This window comes from Salmo salar, chromosome ssa14, assembly GCF_905237065.1.
Source record: "Salmo salar chromosome ssa14, Ssal_v3.1, whole genome shotgun sequence".
NCBI lineage: Eukaryota > Metazoa > Chordata > Actinopteri > Salmoniformes > Salmonidae > Salmo > Salmo salar.
The window spans coordinates 20,393,706-20,412,862 of NC_059455.1; the positions used below are offsets into that span (position 1 = coordinate 20,393,706).

At 41.4% G+C, this 19,157-nt stretch overlaps 1 protein-coding gene across 3 annotated transcripts in view; it reads left to right on the plus strand.

The window, feature by feature from the left end:
* The window catches only part of LOC106569033 (solute carrier organic anion transporter family member 5A1), a 41,489-nt gene that overhangs the window by 9,761 nt on the left and 12,571 nt on the right, over positions 1–19,157 (plus strand). For all 3 annotated transcript variants that reach the window (XM_014139961.2, XM_014139958.2, XM_014139959.2), the window contains exons 3-6: positions 7,915–8,047; positions 11,758–11,975; positions 13,443–13,607; positions 16,413–16,611. In XM_014139961.2, coding sequence (XP_013995436.1) covers positions 7,915–8,047; positions 11,758–11,975; positions 13,443–13,607; positions 16,413–16,611 — 715 coding nt within the window. The remainder of the gene's footprint in view (positions 1–7,914; positions 8,048–11,757; positions 11,976–13,442; positions 13,608–16,412; positions 16,612–19,157) is intronic.

Here is a 19,157-nt window from a genome sequence, read left to right on the forward strand (position 1 = left end):
GGGCAAATATTGAACAATCCAGGTGTGCAAAGCTCTTAGAGACTTACCCAGAAAGACTCTCAGCCATAATGGCTGCCAAAGGCAATTGTAACATGTATTGACTCAGGGGGTTGAATACTTTTCATTAATCTTAAATCTTAATCCACTTTGACATTACAGAATATTTAGTGTAAATCGTTGAGAAAAATAAGACAAATCAATTTTAATCCCAATTTGTAGCACAACAAAATGTGGAAAAAGTCAAGGGGTGTGAATACTTTCTGAATGGAATGTATACATTTGGTTTGCTGTTTTTTGTTTCAGTTGGTGTCCTCTACATTTGGTCATACAGGCAGTTCTGTTTCAGTTGGGGCTGGGATCTGGGGGGCTGTCTATGGGAAATAAAGCAGATTTGTTGGAAAGTTGTAAGATGACAGTGCAGTGTCAGCAGGTTGCTATGACGATGCAGTCATCCCACATTTCATTGTGCCTGACCCTGTGCCGTCGGTCTCCCTCCCTCCCGCAAGGTCACAGGGTCCCAATTGATCCAGCTGCCAGGCTGAGGCTCGCATCATTTTTCTGTAACATCCGGCCCGTTACACTTGCATCAATCTCCTTTATGAGTACAGGACGAGGACACTAACAGTAAAACACCTGATTTCACCCGTCTGAGCTCATGTACTCAAGGCTGTAGAGAGACAGAACAGCTCCCTAAGAATATACTGTATGTAATTAAGCAATGTATTAATGATAATAATGGACTCTGACTGAATGGGTAGTTCACCATTTTGTTCCCCATTCAAATGAACCACACTGTCCGTACAGTACAACCAGTTCAAAAGCTGTACATTTCTCTGAATCTGCTTTGGTCTAGGAGACTTACAGAAGAGCAGTTGGGGAACGGGGTCACTTTATTGCTCCACAGTCTCTCTACACACACACACACACACACACACACACACACACACACACACACACACACACACACACACAAAGCATTTGTGCCTCCAAAGAGAAGCTTAAAAATGTAACCAGTATTTTTCTACCTCAATGGTTACGTCACCCTGTTTTTATTACAGGGCAATTGCATCATGTAGAAACCAACAAGAGCATTTCACATTCAATTCATTCAACAATTTGAGGACTGCATTTCCACAAGAGCCAGACAATGATGATGGGATGTTTCCCAAATGGCACCCTATTCCCTACATAATGCACTACTTTTGACCAGGGTGTTGGGGCCTCATTTATAAACTGCATATGCACAAAATATACCCAAAAATGTTTATGCACCAGTTTTCACACATTTTTTTTAATTAAAAATGACTTGACGCGAGAATGTACTCACATCCCGCAAACTTTAGACCATGCGTACGCACATCTAGTGGTTAAAATATTGTATTGCAATCTGCAAGTAAGTATTTTGTGCAAATGGGGGATATGATGAAAAGCTTATTAACTAAAAACAGGAAAACAAATGAACAAGAAAGCAACCATTCTTGTTTTAGATTAGATTTTTAAATCTAACTCTTATAATTAATCTTATAATTAGACAGTTTTTTACCTATTTATTTTATTTTCATAACACATATATATATATATATATTCATGTATTCCTTTTCTGGCCTTGATGGGTTCATATTCCCAAAGGAAAACATACAACAAATGACCATGCGCATCTCTAATTTAATTGGACCTAGTAGCCTAGTAAATAGATAGGCTAAATGTATTTCAAGTTTTGCAATATCATAGGCAGTGCGGTTTATAATACCGGTATACAGTCAAATTTAACAGCGGATCTTTTACAATGAAGTAGGATTTACAGTTGAAGTCGGAAGTTTACATACACCTTAGCCAAATACATTTAAACTCAGTTTTTCACAATTCCTGACATTTAATCCTTGTAAAAATTCCGTGTCTTTAGGTCAGTTAGGATCACCACTTTATTTTAAGAATGTGACATGTCAGAATAATAGTAGAGTGATTTATTTCAGCTTTTATTTCTTTCATCACATTCCCAGTGGGTCAGAAGTTTACATACACTCAATTAGTATTTGGTAGCATTGCCTTTTAATTGTTTAACTTGGGTCAAACGTTTCGGGTAGCCTTCCACAAGCTTCCCACAATAAGTTGGGTGAATTTTGGCCCATTCCTCCTGACAGAGCTGGTGTAACTGAGTCAGGTTTGTAGGCCTCCTTGCTCGCACACGTTTTACAGTTCTGCCCACAAATTTTCTATAGGTTTGAAGTCAGGGCTTTGTGATGGCCACTCCAATACCTTGACTTTGTTGTCCTTAAGCCGTTTTGCCACAACTTTATAAGTATGCTTGGGGTCGGGGTCATTGTCCATTTGGAAGACCCATTTTCGACCAAGCTTTAACTTCCTGACTGATGTCTTGAGAAGTTGTTTCAATATATCCACATAATTTTCCATCCTCATGATGCCATCTATTTTGTGAAGTGCACCAGTCCCTCCTGCAGCAAAGCCCCCCCCCCCCCCACAACACGATGCTGCCACCCCCGTGCCTCATGGTTGGGATGGTGTTCTTCGGCTTGCAAGCATCCCCCTGTTTCCTCCAAACATAACGATGGTCATTATGTCCAAACAGTTCTATTTTTGTTTCATTAGACCAGAGGACATTTCTCCAAAAAGTATGATCTTTGTCCCCATGTGCAGTTGCAAACCGTAGTCTGGCTTTTTTTTATGGAGGTTGGAGCAGTGGCTTCTTTCTTGCTGAGCGGCCTTTCAGGTTATGTAAATTATAGGACTTGTTTTACTGTGGTTATAGATACTTTTGTATCGGTTTCTTCCAGCATCTTCACAAGGTCCTTTGCTGCTGTTCTGGGATTGATTTGCACTTTTCGCACCAAAGTACATTCATCTCTAGGAGACAGAACGCGTCTCCTTCCTGAGCGGTATGACGGCTGCGTGGTCCCATGGTGTTTATACTTGCGTACTATTGTTTGTACAGATGAACGTGGTACCTTCAGGTGTTTGGAAATTGCTCCCAAGGATGAACCAGACTTGTGGAGGTCTACACATTTTTTTTTTGGAGGTCTTGGCTGATTTCTTTTGATTTTCTCATGATGTCAAGCAAAGAGGTACTTAGTTTGAAGGTAGGCCTTGAAATGCATCCACAGGTACTCCTCCAATTGACTCAAATGATGTCTATTAGCCTATCAGAAGCTTCTTAAGCCATGACATAATTTTTGGGAATTTTCCAAGCTGTTTAAAGGCACAGTCAACTTCGTGTATGTAAACTTCTGACACACTGGAATTGTGATACAGTGAAATAATCTGTCTGTTAACAATTGTTTGAAAAATGACTTGTGTCATGCACAAAGTAGATGTCCTAACCAACTTTCCAAAAGTATAGTTTGTTAACAAGAAATTTGTGGAGTGGTTGAAAAACGAGTTTTAATGACTCCAGCCTAAGTAAACTTCCAACATCAACTGTATGTCTCAAGTTAAGTTTGCACAAGCCCAAGTACAGTAAGAGACTGCCCCTCCCTACCTTCATGCTATGCTCAAACCATACACCCCAACTGAGTACTCCACCTCAGGTTTTTGGCCCTCCCACCCGTAAGGGAGGGCAGCGCCCGCTCAGCCCAGTCCAAGCTCTTCTCTGTCCTGGCACCCCAATAGTGGAACCAGCTTCCCTCTGAAGCTAGGACAGCAGGGTCCCTGCCCATCTTCTGAAAACATCTGTGATTTACCTCTTCAAACAGTATTTTAAATAAATCCTCCTCCTCACCTCGACCCCTGAACCAGCATTTGCATTTGAAGACCTCCCCCATACTTTATATGCTTGTGATATGTGGTTGTCCAACCTAGCTATCTTAAGATGAATGCACTAACTGTAAATCGTTCTGGATAAGATGACAAAAATGTAAAAATATTTATATACAGTGAAATATCTTTCCTGCTTGCTCTGCCCAACAATGCAGTAATACAAGTTAAAGAAGAAAGTCAAGTAAAACAAAAAACACCCGAGAAATAAAAGCGTAAGTACTTTTATTGCATTTATGGTTGCCTGCCCAACCATATCTACAGTGCCTTCAGAAAGTATTCATACCCCTTGAATTATTCCACATTTTGTTGTTAATGCCTAATGAAATATCTTATTTACATAAGTATTCACACCCCTGAGTCAATACTTTGTAGAAGCACCTTTGGCAGCGATTACAGCTGAGTCTTTCTGGGTAAATCTCAACGAGCTTTCCACACTTGGATTGTGCAACATTTGCCCACTTATTATTTTCAAAATTCTTCAAACTTTGTAAGATTGGTTGTTGATCATTGCTAGACAACCATTTTCAGGTCTTGACATATATTTTCAATTAGATTTAAGTCAAAACTGTAACTCGGCCAATCCGTAGCATTCACTGTATTCTTGGTAAGCAACTCCAGTGTAGATTTGGCCTTGTGTTTTAGGTTATTGTCCCGCTGAAAGGTGAATTCATTTTTCAGTGTCTGGTGGAAAGCAGACAAACAGATTTTGCTTGTGCTTAGCTCCATTCAGTTTATTTTTTATCCTGAAAAACTCCCCAGTCCTTGACGATTACAAGCATACCCATAACATGATGCAACCACCACTATGCTTGAAAATATGGAGAGTGATACTCAGTAATAAGTTTGGAGCAAATCCAATACAACACAATGCTTTGTATTCAGGACATAAAGTGCATTTCTTCCTTCTTTTCACTGTCAATATTGTTGATCCTTCCTCAGTTTTCTCCTATCACAGCTGTTAAACTCATGGTGAAATCCCTGAGCTGTTTCCTTCCTCTCCGGCAACTGAGTTAGGAAGGACGCCTGTATCTTTGTAGTCACTGGGTATATTTATACACAATCCAAAGTGTAATTAATTACTTCACCATGCTCAAAGGGATATTCAGTGTTTGATTTTTTATTTATTTATACCCATTTACAAATAATTGCCGTTCTTTGCGAGGCATTGGAAAACCTCCCTGGTCTTTGGTTGAATCTGTGTTTGAAATTCACTGCTCGACTGAGGGAACTTACAATTATGTGTATGTGTGGGGTACAGAGATAAGGTAATCATTCAAAAATCATGTTAAACACTATTATTGCACACTGAATGAGTCCATGCAACTTATTATGTAACTTCTCACATTTTTAGTCCTGAATGTATTTAGGCTTGCCATAACCAAAGGATTGAATACTTATTGACTTTTCAGCGTTTCATTTGTAAGAATTTGTAAATAAACATAATTCCGCTTTGACGTTATGGGGTATTGTGTGTATGTCAGTGACCCAAAAAATCTATTTGATATTCAAGCTATAATACAACAAAATATGAAAAAAGTCAAGGGGTGTAAATACTTTCTGTAGGTTGGGGGAAAAGTTGACGCAAAAGATTGTTTAATTCATACGTTCTGCTGACAGGTCCACGACAATTTGCTATTGTTTTGTCTTTCAGAAACTGACACAATCCTTTTCCAGATAAAGCACAAATTACTGCTAAAGATTAGAACGGTAGCTTAAGTAAAATATGGGTAGGCTACAGTATTGCTGTGCGATAGGATTGTGACATCATTGCCTATTTAATCTCAGGGCCTATACCAAGGCAGGACATATAAACCCAATTATCTATAGATAAATTGTTGTTCAATACAAACCACAAGGAAAAGACGCCGTTAAAATGTGTGCGCAAGAGTAGAGCGCATCAATTCACATACTGCGTACCGTATGCCAATTTATATTGTCATGATGTTAGCAATGTAGCCCTTGTGAATTATTGTTGTGTGTTTCTTTTGACTAACCTTGTGGGAGCCACCGTACCTGTTTTCTGTTATGAGTGTGAGGCGAGTTGTAGCTAATACACCCGAGCAGTTTATAAAGAATTCAGCTAGTCTCGTTATTTCTATACTGAACAGAAATATAAATGCAACTTGTAAAGTGTTGGTCCTATGTTTCATGAGCTGAAATAAAAGATCCTAGAAATGTGTCATAGTCACAAAAGCGTATTTCTCTAAAATGTTGTGCACACATTTGTTTACATCCCTGCATTTCTCATTTGCCAAGATAATCTATCCACCTGACAGGTGTGGCATATCAATAAGCTAATTAAACAGCATGGTTGTTACACAGGTGCACCTTGTGCTGGGGACAATAAAAGGCCACTAAAATGTGTGGTTTTGTCACGCAACACAATGCCACAGATGTCTCATGATTTGAGGGAGAGTGCAATTGGCATGCTGACTACAGGAATGTCCACCAGAGCTGTTGCCGGATAATTGAATGTTCATTTCTCTACCATAAGCCGCCTCCAACGTAATTTTTGAGAATTTGGCAGTACGTCCAACCGGCCTCACAACCGAAGCTCACTGGGTGTATTTATTTCGTAATAAAGCTCTTTGTGGGGAAAAACTCATTCTGATTGGCAGGGCCAGGCTCCCCAGTGGGTCGGCCTATGGCCTCACAGGCCCACCCATGGCTGCGCCCCTGCCCAGTCATGCGAAATCCATAAATTAGGGCCTAATGAATTTATTTATATTGACTGTTAACTGTAACTCAGTAAAATCTTTGAAATGTTCCATGTTGCGTTAATATTCTTCTTCAGTATACGTAACAGTATTCTCTCTTGAATGGAGTTCCTCGAGTTTCCCAGCCACCTGCCTAGGCTATATGCCTGTGCTCGAAATCAACAACGGTAGGCATAAATTGATTGTTTTCAAATACTGTATGTATTATTGGCACTGGCAGCTAAACTTATCAACACTAAATAGACCCTTTTAACTATACAAAACAATGCACGAACAGTCTATTTTCTGGCAATTTATCTGCTCACTTTACAGGCATGACGCTGTTGACGGCATTGACGCTCACAGCCCATCTGTTTTCTGCCATTCACTACCGTGCATTCTAATTCCAGCCTGTACACGCTCGTTTGCGTTTAATTTCATTTGGCCTTAATGCCAATAGTTCCAAATTATACAGCAAATAGAGGTTTATAAATCAATGTGTTTAACTTTTTTCAGAAATGGTACACACAGACATTTTTGGCGAAATTTACACAACAGTTATAAATGAGGCGCCTGGTCATTAGGCTTCATTTCCATTGAGGATTTCCCCCAGTGTTTTACCCAAAAGGTTGACTTTTCTGTTTCCATCTTCGCGGGCCGGCACCCGTGTCTCACTGGGCCATGACTCCAGTGGACCTGCTCTCACTTTAATACCTTCTCACAAAGCAACGGTCTTGAATGATGCAGAGGTTGTTGAATCTGCTCGCCACAAGCCTTTAGTGTCACGACCTGATGGAAACACAATAACACTAGAGATTACATTAACATAAAACACTGTTGTGGGGGTAAGCCTGGAGAGGGGTGGGAATAGGGTGCCGTTTTGGGGCCCACGCTCCTGCTGCTGTGTGTCTGCATTGGAGCCTGTTCCATAACGGGTGCAGCAAGCAAAAATAGTACTCTGCTTAAATAAGAGATTAGGCCTGCAACTCGGCAGGAGCATGGGCCCCAAAACAGGAGGAAGACTGTTTGGTGCATGATGTGATGACATGCAGTTTTGTGTCATGTGGGTGTGAACTGCTGGATGATACAGAAAGGGAAGGCCTAGCCTGTGTCTAGAAATGGCACCATATTCCCTAGATGGTGAAGGGTCAAAAGTAGTGCGCTACATAGGGAATGGGGTGCCATTTGGGACGCAGGCCTATCCACTTCTGGCTGAGGTGTTTGAGGATATCATGTTCATAGTAGCATTAGCACCATTAGATAAATGACGTTGGCCCCATTTGGGTTCCGGTCAAAAGTAGTGAACTATATAGGGAATATGGTGCCATTTTGGGATGCATCCATACTCTTTATTCTCCGTTCTCTTAGCATTCCAACTCTTCTTATCCATTCTCAACATGTACATTTGTCCTTATGCCTCACTTCATGTCTTTCTTTCTCTCTGCAGCTGTCATGTACGTGATGGGAGCCCTGGGTCCGGCTGCTGGGTACCTGATGGGAGGAGTTCTCATTGGCTTCTACGTCGACCCCAAGACTATCGTCAACATCGATCAGAGCGACCCTCGCTTCATTGGCAACTGGTAATGTTCCAGACTCATCACTGAATATGTTAAATGATGCGATTGAATAGAAATGTTAGAGAGGCGCATGCGCGTACCAATAAGACGCATGGGGAGAGAGTAGCTCAGTTTTGTATCAACAAGACTGTGGTTATATAAAGAAACCAGACATCACATAAGCCTTTTAAATCGATATATCACAATCACCAAGTAACCGGGAGAGAATGGAGCGGTCAGTTATTTACAACAGCGAACCAATCTGTGGCTAAAGCAACACTGCGACTCAAACCCAACAAGCCATGGCTTCCCTTTAGGGCCGTCTCCACCCCCCCACCCATAAAATCTTGGTCAACCGAGAATAGCCTGTTCTTTCGACCAATTGATTAGTCAATTTCTAAACATGTATTTTTCTACATGTAGACACACCCTGTGTCTATGTGTTTAAAAAAAATCAACTATATGCACTGAGCTTGTCTGATGCTTTATGCGCACTGTTTGATAAAAAATGAAGACGCACAAATGACTAGGGAGAGTCCAACCGCAATTGATTTGGGTTCAGACTTGCTGTGGTAAAAAATAAAGACAGCCTGTGTGCATTGTCTTTCTCCCCTCCCTGCTGCAGCAACTACCACACAATATCAGCAGTGTTTATCGCGCAGTCCGTGTTGCTGAAACTTAATTATAGCCATTTCTGACTGAAAAGTTCTGTTTCCAGAATCCCTCATTTGTTTAGGAAAAACATTCCCTAATCCCTCAACCTTTGCTCTCTTTACGTGACAGATGTATGCATTAGCATGCACGTGACCAATAGGGCCTGACCTATAGCCTATCATACTCGCATCAATAAATTGGTTATTACAAACTCTGAACACCGTAACATATGTGACAGCAAAAGGGATGCGGAGGACATGAAAGAGAAACTCGAAACGAGGGGATATTTACTGGTTGCTCAAGAGGGAAAGGGGAAGTCCGATCAATGAAAAAAAATCAAGTCAAATGTATTTATAAAGCCCTTTTTACATCAGCAGATGTCACAAAGTGCTATACAGAAACCCAGCCTAAACGGGTGCTGTTATATTACAATATTATAATTTTTCTGACCATTTGGAACAGTGTAAATAACACTAAGGACATTTTAAGTAATACCTGAGAGGCTGTTCTAATGGAAAAAAGTATAAATCCTTTATTACAGCATAGCAAAGATTAAAAAGGTCCGGATTTGTTAAATTGCTTAATCTGACATGTTGTGGTTGCATGAGGCTTGGAGCTCACGGAATCAGTAGGTTATTAAACAAACACTCAAACAGGCAACACAAGCAGGATCTGTCTTAAGGCAAGTGCTGTTTTCTCATCTCCTCACTCTGCTGCTGCCGACTCCGCATTGTTCTCAACACCAATACGCTGATCAACTTTGCTATTATGCACATAGCAACATGGTCTTTCAGAACCATGGACAGCGACTGCTATCCAACCGAAGACATTCTTTAAAAAAGAATAGTAGGTCATAACAGACTTTTTATATTGGCAAATACATTTCATAGAATAAAAAGGAAAGTTTTACATTTTTCTAAGTCTGAGGGTGTTTTTAATCTTCCACACTTGGAATTGTAGGAACTCTCTACCCAAGGCTTTTACTTGCGACATATAGTTAAATGCACAAAAGAGGAACAATGGGTACATATTGAAGATACGCTCAAACCCAGAATATTTTTACGTGTTTATTTTCGAAGGAATATTACAACTTCATAGTTAAGAATACTATAATGATATGGAAGAAAATGAAACACATTTTACAAGAACCAATACCACTCACTAGAAACACAACCTTATGGAACAATCGTTGGATAGCTCTTCAGAATTCATTGATAAGTTGGCCCACATGGAATACTAAAGTCATAGAAACTGTAAATTAGTTGGTAATAGGAAATACATTTATTTCTATGACAACTTTAAAAAGCAATTGTGGATTGACCATGGTAGATATTTTCAAATGCATCCAATTTCAATACTCTTCTCATCATTTCTTTAAAATAAATGTATACTCAAACTGTAAATCAGCCAATGCTCTGTCGTTTACGCAATGGAAAGGTGAAATTCTTTTATAAAAAAATGTAAGTGCGTGGGCGACAGAGAGAAACAAAATGGTGCAGTTTGAGGCTATTTGGCGGAAAGTGATAAGGACGCTGGAGATAGGGGTGGGGGCTATAGTGGTTCTGGGCAGGTGTGATGTAATGATCTAGTCGTTTGTATGTGTTTTGTATTGTTTATAAAATATCTAATAAAATCGTGTATATATATTTGTTTATCTTTAGACGTTTACATATTTGATTGTTAATGCTTAGGCCTAATATGTTAAATATGATGTTAGAAATGTATGTTATGTAGATGTTAGCTTGTCAAATGTGGGATTTGAAATACTGTACATACAGTGCATTCGGAAAGTATTCAGACTCCTTTTTCTACGTTTTGTTACGTTTCAGCCTTATTCTAAAATTGATTAAATAAAAAAAAAAATCTGTCCGCATGACCAAACTGAGCAATCGGGGGAGAAGGGCCTTGGTCAGGGAGGTGACCAAGAACCCGATGGTCACTCTGGCAGAGCTCCAGAGTTCCTCTTTGGAGATGGGAGAACCTTCCAGAAGGACAACCATCTCTGCAGCACTCCACCAATCAGGCCTTTATGGTAGAGTGGGCAGCTGGAAGCCACTCCTCAGTAAAAGGCGCTTGGAGTTTTCCAAAAGGCACCTAAAGGACTCTGACCATGATGAAACCAAGATTGAACTCTTTGGCTTGAAAGCCAAGCGTCACGTCTGGAGGAAACTTGGCACCATCCCTACTGTGAAGCATGGTGGTGGCCGCATCATGCTGTGGGGATGTTTTTCAGCAACAGGGACTGGGAGACTAGTCAGGAATGAGGGAAATATAAACGGAGCAAAGTACAGAGAGATCCTTGATGAAAACCTGCTCCAGAGCGCTCATGACCTCAGACTGGGGCGACGGTTCACCTTCCAACAGGACAATGACACTAAGCACACAGCCAAGACAACTAAGGCGTGGCTTTGGGACAAGTTTCTGAATGTCTTTGAGTGGTCCAGACAGAGCCTGGACTTGAACCCGATCGAACATCTCTGAATACTTTCCAAATGCACTATTACTCTTCCAGTGTTCCATGCTGTGTTCGATCAGCCTAAAACCCCAAACAGCACGGTGGCTAGGAAAAACTCCCTAGAAAGGCCGGAACCTAGGAAGAAACCTAGAGAGGAACCAGGCTATGAGGGGTGGCCAGTCCTCTTCTGGCTGTGCCGAGTGGAGATTATAACAGAACATGGCCAAGATGTTCATAGATGACCAGCAGGGTCAAATAATAATAATCACAGTGATTGTAGAGGATGCAACAGGTCAGCACCTCAGGAGTAAATGTCTGTTGGCTTTTCATAGCCGATCATTCAGAGTATCTCTACCGCTCTTGCTGTCTCCAGAGAGTTGAAAACAGCAGGTCTGGGACAAGGTAGCACGTCCGGTGAACAGTGCTGATAACATGTTGGCTCACTATTTAAAAAGATGGAGAACAAGGTAGAGGAGGACAAATACAGGAGCTTTAGCACAGGTATAGCTGACTAGGCCTAGCTAACGTTAACTACCTAGCAATTTTTTTAAATACATTTTTGTTCTTTTTTTGAGAATTGATACCCCACCCCCATCACTAAGCTAAACCCTCTCTGCTCTCTCAGGTGGAGCGGCTTCCTGCTCTGTTCCATTGCCATGCTACTGGTCATATTCCCCATGTTCGCCTTCCCCAAGAAGCTGCCTCCCAGAAACAAGAAGAAGAAGAAGAGGAAAAAGATCACCCTGGACAACGTGTCCAGCGATGATGACATCACCAAGGAGAAGGCCGACAGCAAGAGCCAGAAGGTTACATCATCCATGGGCTTTGGGAAAGACATTAAAGGTATGCTATACAGAGAGAGAGAGGATCAGTTTGTCCCAAATGGCACTCTATTCCCTAAGAAGTGCACTATATAGCTATTAGGTTGCATTTTGGGGCACTATTGAGGCTGTAAGAAGCATGGTTATCTCACTGACTCTTGCCTCTCATATACTATGACTATGCAGGTTTCCATTGACCAGGTTTATTCGACAACAACAATTTCGCCCAAAGAATTATTGCGGGCAGATCTAGGAGTTTTCTAAAGATCAACAACATTTGTATCTGTTTCTACAGGAGTGGGTTTTTCTTTTGTCAAACATTCTTTATTTTAAGATCACTTTATTGTTCAATTGCACACAAGGTCCACCTGAAATTTTACTTCTGTTTTTAACCCTACCTCTCTGAAAGATACACATACAGGTTTTGGAGAGTTGCGGGGGATTGCCACACTGGGCGCTCTGGGAGCTGTTGTTGTGGTGGGTTAAGTGCCTTGCTCAAGGGCACAACGGCAGGCAATGGTATCTATTATTTGATACCAGAAACCCTCCGGTTGCCAACTCGCTTCTTAACAGACTTTTCCCGTTGGATTCGAACTGGCAGCCCTCCGGCTGCTGGCTCGCTAGTCTAGCTACCGCTCCTTTATTGCAACAAATGATGGAAACTTATGATTGCCAAATAATTGTCAAGGTACGAGGGGCACATGATGTCATCACGTTACTATAAAGCTCCTCTCCACATTTAATTCTAAATGTCAATTTTTTCAACTCTAAAAATATTTCTTCTTTACAGGGCAAGGATTGCCTAAATGGATAATATAAAGACTTCAGCCATTTTTATTCGACATTTTAGGTTTTTGCGAAGTGTTTTTATTAGGTGTGACGTCCTTACGTCCAGCTGTTTTTAGACAGTTCATTGGAAACGCACTGTAGCAGGAAATTGTCGCATCTCTTTTCTATGCAAACTTTTTAGATGTCGACACAAAATCACTCGACAAGTTTCTGGAAACCTCGTTACTGATACTGATCATAGTCTATAAATGCTTGACATGGTTTGTTGCTAACACAGACCGCTATATACAGCTAGAGCTGAACTTCTCCGGCACTAAAACAAATTAATTACAATGTAATAACAGCCCGTTGCCTCTTTATGTTCTTATTAAGTTTACTAAGTTGAAATATATAGGATACTACTGTAATGAGGTTTCATACTAATTATGGGCAGAGAAAATGTTCCTATTAAGGTAGTGGATAATCTGAATAGGAATGTGAAGTGAATTACTGTACATTGTACATAATCCTTTATGTCCTCCTGGTGAGCAGATGTACCCTTGCATAGCTCCATAATATAAATGGTCCGTCATCCTTCCCTGTGTCTCTGTCTGACTTATGCTCATTTTGCTAACGTGCTGTGTTGTTCCCCTACATCTTTATTTCTCTCCCCCTCTCTCGTTCTCTTTCCCTCCCTCCCTCCCTCCCTGTCCCTGTGTAGAGCTGCCTAAGGCTGCAGTGAGGATCCTGAGTAATGTCACCTTCCTGTTTGTGAGCCTGTCCTACACTGCAGAGAGCGCCATCGTCACCGCCTTCATCACCTTCATACCCAAGTTCATCGAGTCACAGTTTGGCATCCCGGCATCCAGCGCTAGTATCTACACAGGTAAATGCACTAGTAGTTTCTACACAGGTAAATACACATCTATTATCTACTCAATTAACTTTCAACTTTTTGTAATTTTAGTGCACTTTGTATTTTTGTGTATTTTGAACGTACATTGAAAGCGTTAAAAATACACCGAAAACATAATAAATCTATACAGCTAAAAACAACAGTGTGATGTTAAAAGTTTAACAAGTTGATATTAAGGTTTACGAAAGAGCTTTATCAATTGACCAGATTGATAAACCGTTACTTTGGACAAAACCAAGACATCAATATTCTCATAATGCTGTTTGTATAAAAAATCTTAAATTACAGCTCAATTGAAGCAAATTCAGAATTTGCGATTAATCGTGATAGATACATTTCTGTAAAACTCTGTTTTTGGCCGTGGCTGCGAATACAGAGTTTTCTGCCTGTCTGTGTAAAAAAACAGCAGCTAAGAAGAACATGACATCTCTAGACTGCCTGTTTTTGTTATGCTGATCTCGGTTACCCAGTAGTAAAATTCTCATGTGAAAGTTTGTCATTTCCTGTTTTACTTTGAGGGGGAATCCCATTAACAGTTGTTATTACCTTTGTGCAAAGGAAGGAAGCGAATTCTCTTCCCTCGCAAACGGAAACTTCTAGCCAAACACCTCTCTTCCGTTAATTTCACCTGTGTTTATCATGGCCCAAAAATAAATTTTTGTTTTCATGAATTTTTACAACATAGCCAATTTTGACTTTGTGGGTGTGGAAACTGTTTATCCTCCACACATGGGTTTGTGAAATCACCGCACTAATGTAAGCACCGCCTTCGCCCAATCTTAATTAATCCAAATCATCAATGACAAAACCCCAAACCAGGAACTACTGCTGCTTGTATTCACATCATTTTATGTGCCTTGACAGATCCTCGCTGTTTCATCTGTCCACGAGAGATTAGTGTTGTGTTTATGTTCGCAATACTATTACAACAACCAAGTCTGTACAAACATGTCGATAATGCATTTTGTGTATGACATGTAATTAGCTGCGTGTAGCCTAACTCCCCTACTAAAAAAATTATATGAAATCGCACTTATGACTGCAGTTCGCGAACGATATTGTGCAAATCTCCCTCGCGGCAGTCAAGCTGAGAGCATTCCGCCAAGTTGTTCACAATCTAGTCCAGTTGCGGCCGCAACTAGAGCTTGTTTCAAAGATATTAATAAATAATCATATTTGTATGCCTAGCACTCACAAATGTACATTGTTTGAGCACACTTTTATAAGTCTCAGTCACAAATGCCAGCTACAATAAGGCCACAATGGTGAATGAGAGACTTGTCTAGAACCGTAGCCACAGATTTTATTTCTATCATTTGACAGCCCTAGTAAACACATCTATACTGAAAAAATATGTAAGCCTACCATGCAACAATTTCATTGATTTTACTGAGTTACAGTTCATATAAGGAAATCAGTTAATTGAAATATATTCATTAGGCCCTAATCTATGGATTTCACATGACCTGGGAATACAGATATGAATCAGTTGGTCACAAATACCGTAAAAAAAAATGGGCCTCACAATGGGCCTCAGGTTCTCATCACGGTATTTTTGTGCACTCAAATTGCCATTGATCAAATTAAATTGTGTTCGTTGTCCATAGCTTATGCCTGCCCATACCATAACCCCACCGCCACAATGGGGCACTCCGTTCACAACATTGACATCAGCAAATCGCTCACGCACACAACGCAATATACGTGGTCTGTGTTTGTGAGGCTGGTTGAATATACTGCCAAATTCCCTAAAAATGACGTTGGAGGCGGCTTATGGTAGAGAAAGGAACATTTAATTCCCTGGCAACAGCTCTAGTGGACATTCTTGCAGTCAGCATGCCAATTGCACTCTCCCTCAAAACTTGAGACATCTGTGGCATTGTGTTTTGTGACAAAACTGCACATTTTAGTGGCCTTTTATTGTCCCCAGCACAAGGTGCACCTGTGTAATGATCAGGCTGGTTAATCAGATTCTTGATATGCCACACCTGTGAGGTGGATGGATTATCTTGGCAAAGGAGAAATGCTCACTAACAGGGATGTTAACAAATTTGTGCACCAACTTTGAAAGAAATAAGCTTTTTGTGCATTTGGAAAACATCTGCAATCTTTTATTTCTGCTTATGAAACATAGGACCAACACTTTACATGTTGCATTTATATTTTTGTTCAGTCAATACACACCTAACACCCCTCTGAAGCGCATTGTTTGGAACACAGGTCTATTGTCTCCAGCTTCACCACAGAGGTCAGTTAGAGCCCTTGCCTTCAAAAGCTCCTTAGTCAGGGACACTTCCAGGACAGCCTGAAGTGGTCTGTGTCTTTAAGATTATTCCACGTCAGTGGGGCCACTGTGAGTTTAACACTCAATACTCACTACTTGACCATCTCCCAGGTGCCCCCTTTATTTTAAGGAAGAGTGTTTGTATTATTCATGGCTGCTGGCTGGGCCTTCACTCCGTCACTGAACATTAGTTGTACAGCTAGCCGTCTTAAAGCTTCCTCATCACTCCCCTAAAAAGGAGCTTCAACTCTGCTCTTTCTGTTTGGATGATGTGTTTGAAAGTGAACAGGAGGCCCAAATGAAATTATGTTGTAGAATAACATGCGTCTAGATGTGACACAGATTGCCGTGATCTAATCTATGCGTTCTAGAGACCTCATCATTGACTCTCTCTCTCTCTCTCTCTCTCTCTCTCTCTCTCTCTCTCTCTCTCTCTCTCTCTCTCTCTCTGCCTCTCTCTCTGCCTCTCTCTCTGCCTCCTGCTGTCACAGGTGTGATCATCGTGCCCAGTGCTGGGGTGGGTATAGTCCTGGGGGGCTACATAATTAAGAAGCTGAAGCTGGGAGCTAGAGAGTCAGCCAAGCTGGCCATGATCTGTAGTGGGGTATCTCTTCTCTGCTTCTCTACTCTGTTCATAGTGGGCTGTGAGAGCATCAACCTAGGAGGCATCAACATACCATACACCACTGGGTAAGAACCACACCTTCCTTCCTTCACTCAGTACCCCTCTCTTTCAATCTGAACTTTTTTCCCTCATGCAATCCCTGTCGATCTTGTCCTCTTTCTCTCAGCTCCACCAAAATTAATTGAATTCTTTCTCTGCAAACTTTCCAGCCTCCAAAAACCCCATATCAAAGTATTAAACAATGTGAGGAAGTTTAGTGTGTGTGTGTTTCCCAGTGATGATGAGAAGAGGAGGTGACCATCATGAAGGCCCCTGTTGTGAAATATCACCTCGGCACACATCAGAGTCCCTGTTCAAATTGAAAACCCTATTCCCTATGTAGTGCACTACTTTTGAACAAGGCCAATTGGGCTCCGGTCAATAGTAGTGAACTCTATAGGGAAAAGGGTGCCATTTGGGACATAGTCCTTCCCCAGACACAAGAACTCTAATGCACGACACTGTTATGATCTAGATGAATTAACTCTCTGTTCTATAGTCCTGGAGCCTTGTTCCCTCTCTTAGATCCAACCTCTGGCTACATCCCAAATAGCACCCTGTTCCCATTTATAGTGTACTACTTTTGACCAGGATATACAAAGACTGTACAATTGGGATGTGATGTGTCTCTGCTTGGCACTCAGCATTAAGGAGATAGATTTGGGGTAAGGCATTGCAATAGACTAGCGTCCTGTCCAGGCGGTGCGCTTGTACATCAAGCTGCCTCACGCTACAGAAACAGGAGATAGGCTCCTGCTCCTATGAGCCGTTCTGGCTTGTTCACGCCAAGGCTTATGCAAGGCTACTTTTGACCCCATAGGGAGAAAAGTAGTGCACTATAAAGGGAAAAGGGTGCCTGTCCCTGAAGCATTTGATTGACCCGTTGCTGACAAGTGTATAAAATCGAGCACACAGCCATGCAATCTCCATAGACAAGCATTGGCAGTAGAATGGCCTTACTGAAGAGCTCAGTGACTTTCAACGTGGCACCGGCATATGATTCCACCTTTCCAACAAGTCAGTTCGTCAAATTTCTTCCCTGCTAGAGTTGCCCCAGTCAAATATAAGTGCTGTTATTGTGAAGTGGAAACGTTTAGGCGCGACAACGGCTCAGCCAAGAAGTGGTAGGACACACAAGCTCACAGAACGGGACCACAGAGTGCTGATATATTTGCGCCCATCTCAGTGAAGTAATTCATTGTGGGAGGCCTAGACTAAAAGCCAATTTATGCTTGATCCGAAAATGTGGTTGGAGGCTCCATATGGAGGGTGTGGCACAATTCCGGAGCCTCTGGAGACATGCAGAGACCAAATGGAGCTATGTACCGCATCACCATGCTCCTTCCAAATGTTGTAACAATGCAGCGGGCTGTGTATAGCTCTATATACGTGATTGGCTGACGGTAGGTGGGGGCGGTACATCCTGTATAAACATAAACCCACTTCCTTGACAACTTCCTTCATAACCGCTCTGCACTGCTCAGCAAAGCACAAGAAGTATAAACGCCCTGACTTCTGCAGAGGCCGTGTCACCGTAAATGCTGCGTGGCCAGTGCAGACGTCGGATTGACCACGCATCGCCCAGATGCACGTCTCTCTCCAGAATGTGCTCTCTCCTGCCAGTTTGTGCACATTCATTGTTTCATAACTTCATTGTGTGAATTGTTTGCGTTGGATGGTTAGTGTATATCACTCCCCTATTACATATACTGTATCACCAGTAGTACATTTACAGTTCATTCCTGTCATCTCTAATCTACAATGTTTGTTTGTTTAGGGTAATTTCTGTTAATGCATTCAACACATTATTATTCCAGTCTTACCGTTCTAATTGTCGGAGTGGACATTGTTTGCAGAGCACACAACCTATGCTACACTTGTGAGAAACAAGTTTTGGTTTATTTCATTGCATTTACGAGTTTTGTCAATTCAGTTTAGTAGTTGTCTTTTTTTTGGAGCACTCCTGTCAATTTTAAGGTAAGGACGCGCACCTGATTACGCATAGAAGTAAATTACATAGGCCTAAAGGCTGCCTGGCCTGCGCGCAAATGTAGGCATATTAATGTGCCCATTTTGGAGATCTGATTGGCTAAACGCACCACCACTAACGGTGTGCTTTAGGACCATGCGGACGCCTCAGAGCAGTTGGGTAGGCTGTTTGGAGTGTTTATCAGACTGGGTTAATGTTTTAAAATAATGTTACGTCCCCCCCACTTATAAAATCAAAGTTGCGCCCCTGTCCCAACTTTTCTTCACCTCAAAAAGCAAACAAAGTCTGTTTTTACATCCATTGACAAAGCCTACATTGAGGAATTATTGTCAATTTGAAAAATCTTTCCAGCTCTATCCCTTTCGATAACCGATAACAATACTTTAGAGCTAATATTCTATAAGAGGAACAGGAGATCAAGCAGTAGAACATTGGAGGTGCCGTTACTCAGCTCCGGTGATCTCCTGCCCAAGTCAAGCACTGCTTCTTATCCCAAATAGACTACAGTCTGTCCTGAGCTCACTGGCGCTGGACACTCTGAGGGCACAGAATATTTTATCCAATGTTGCAAGTTCGTTGCAG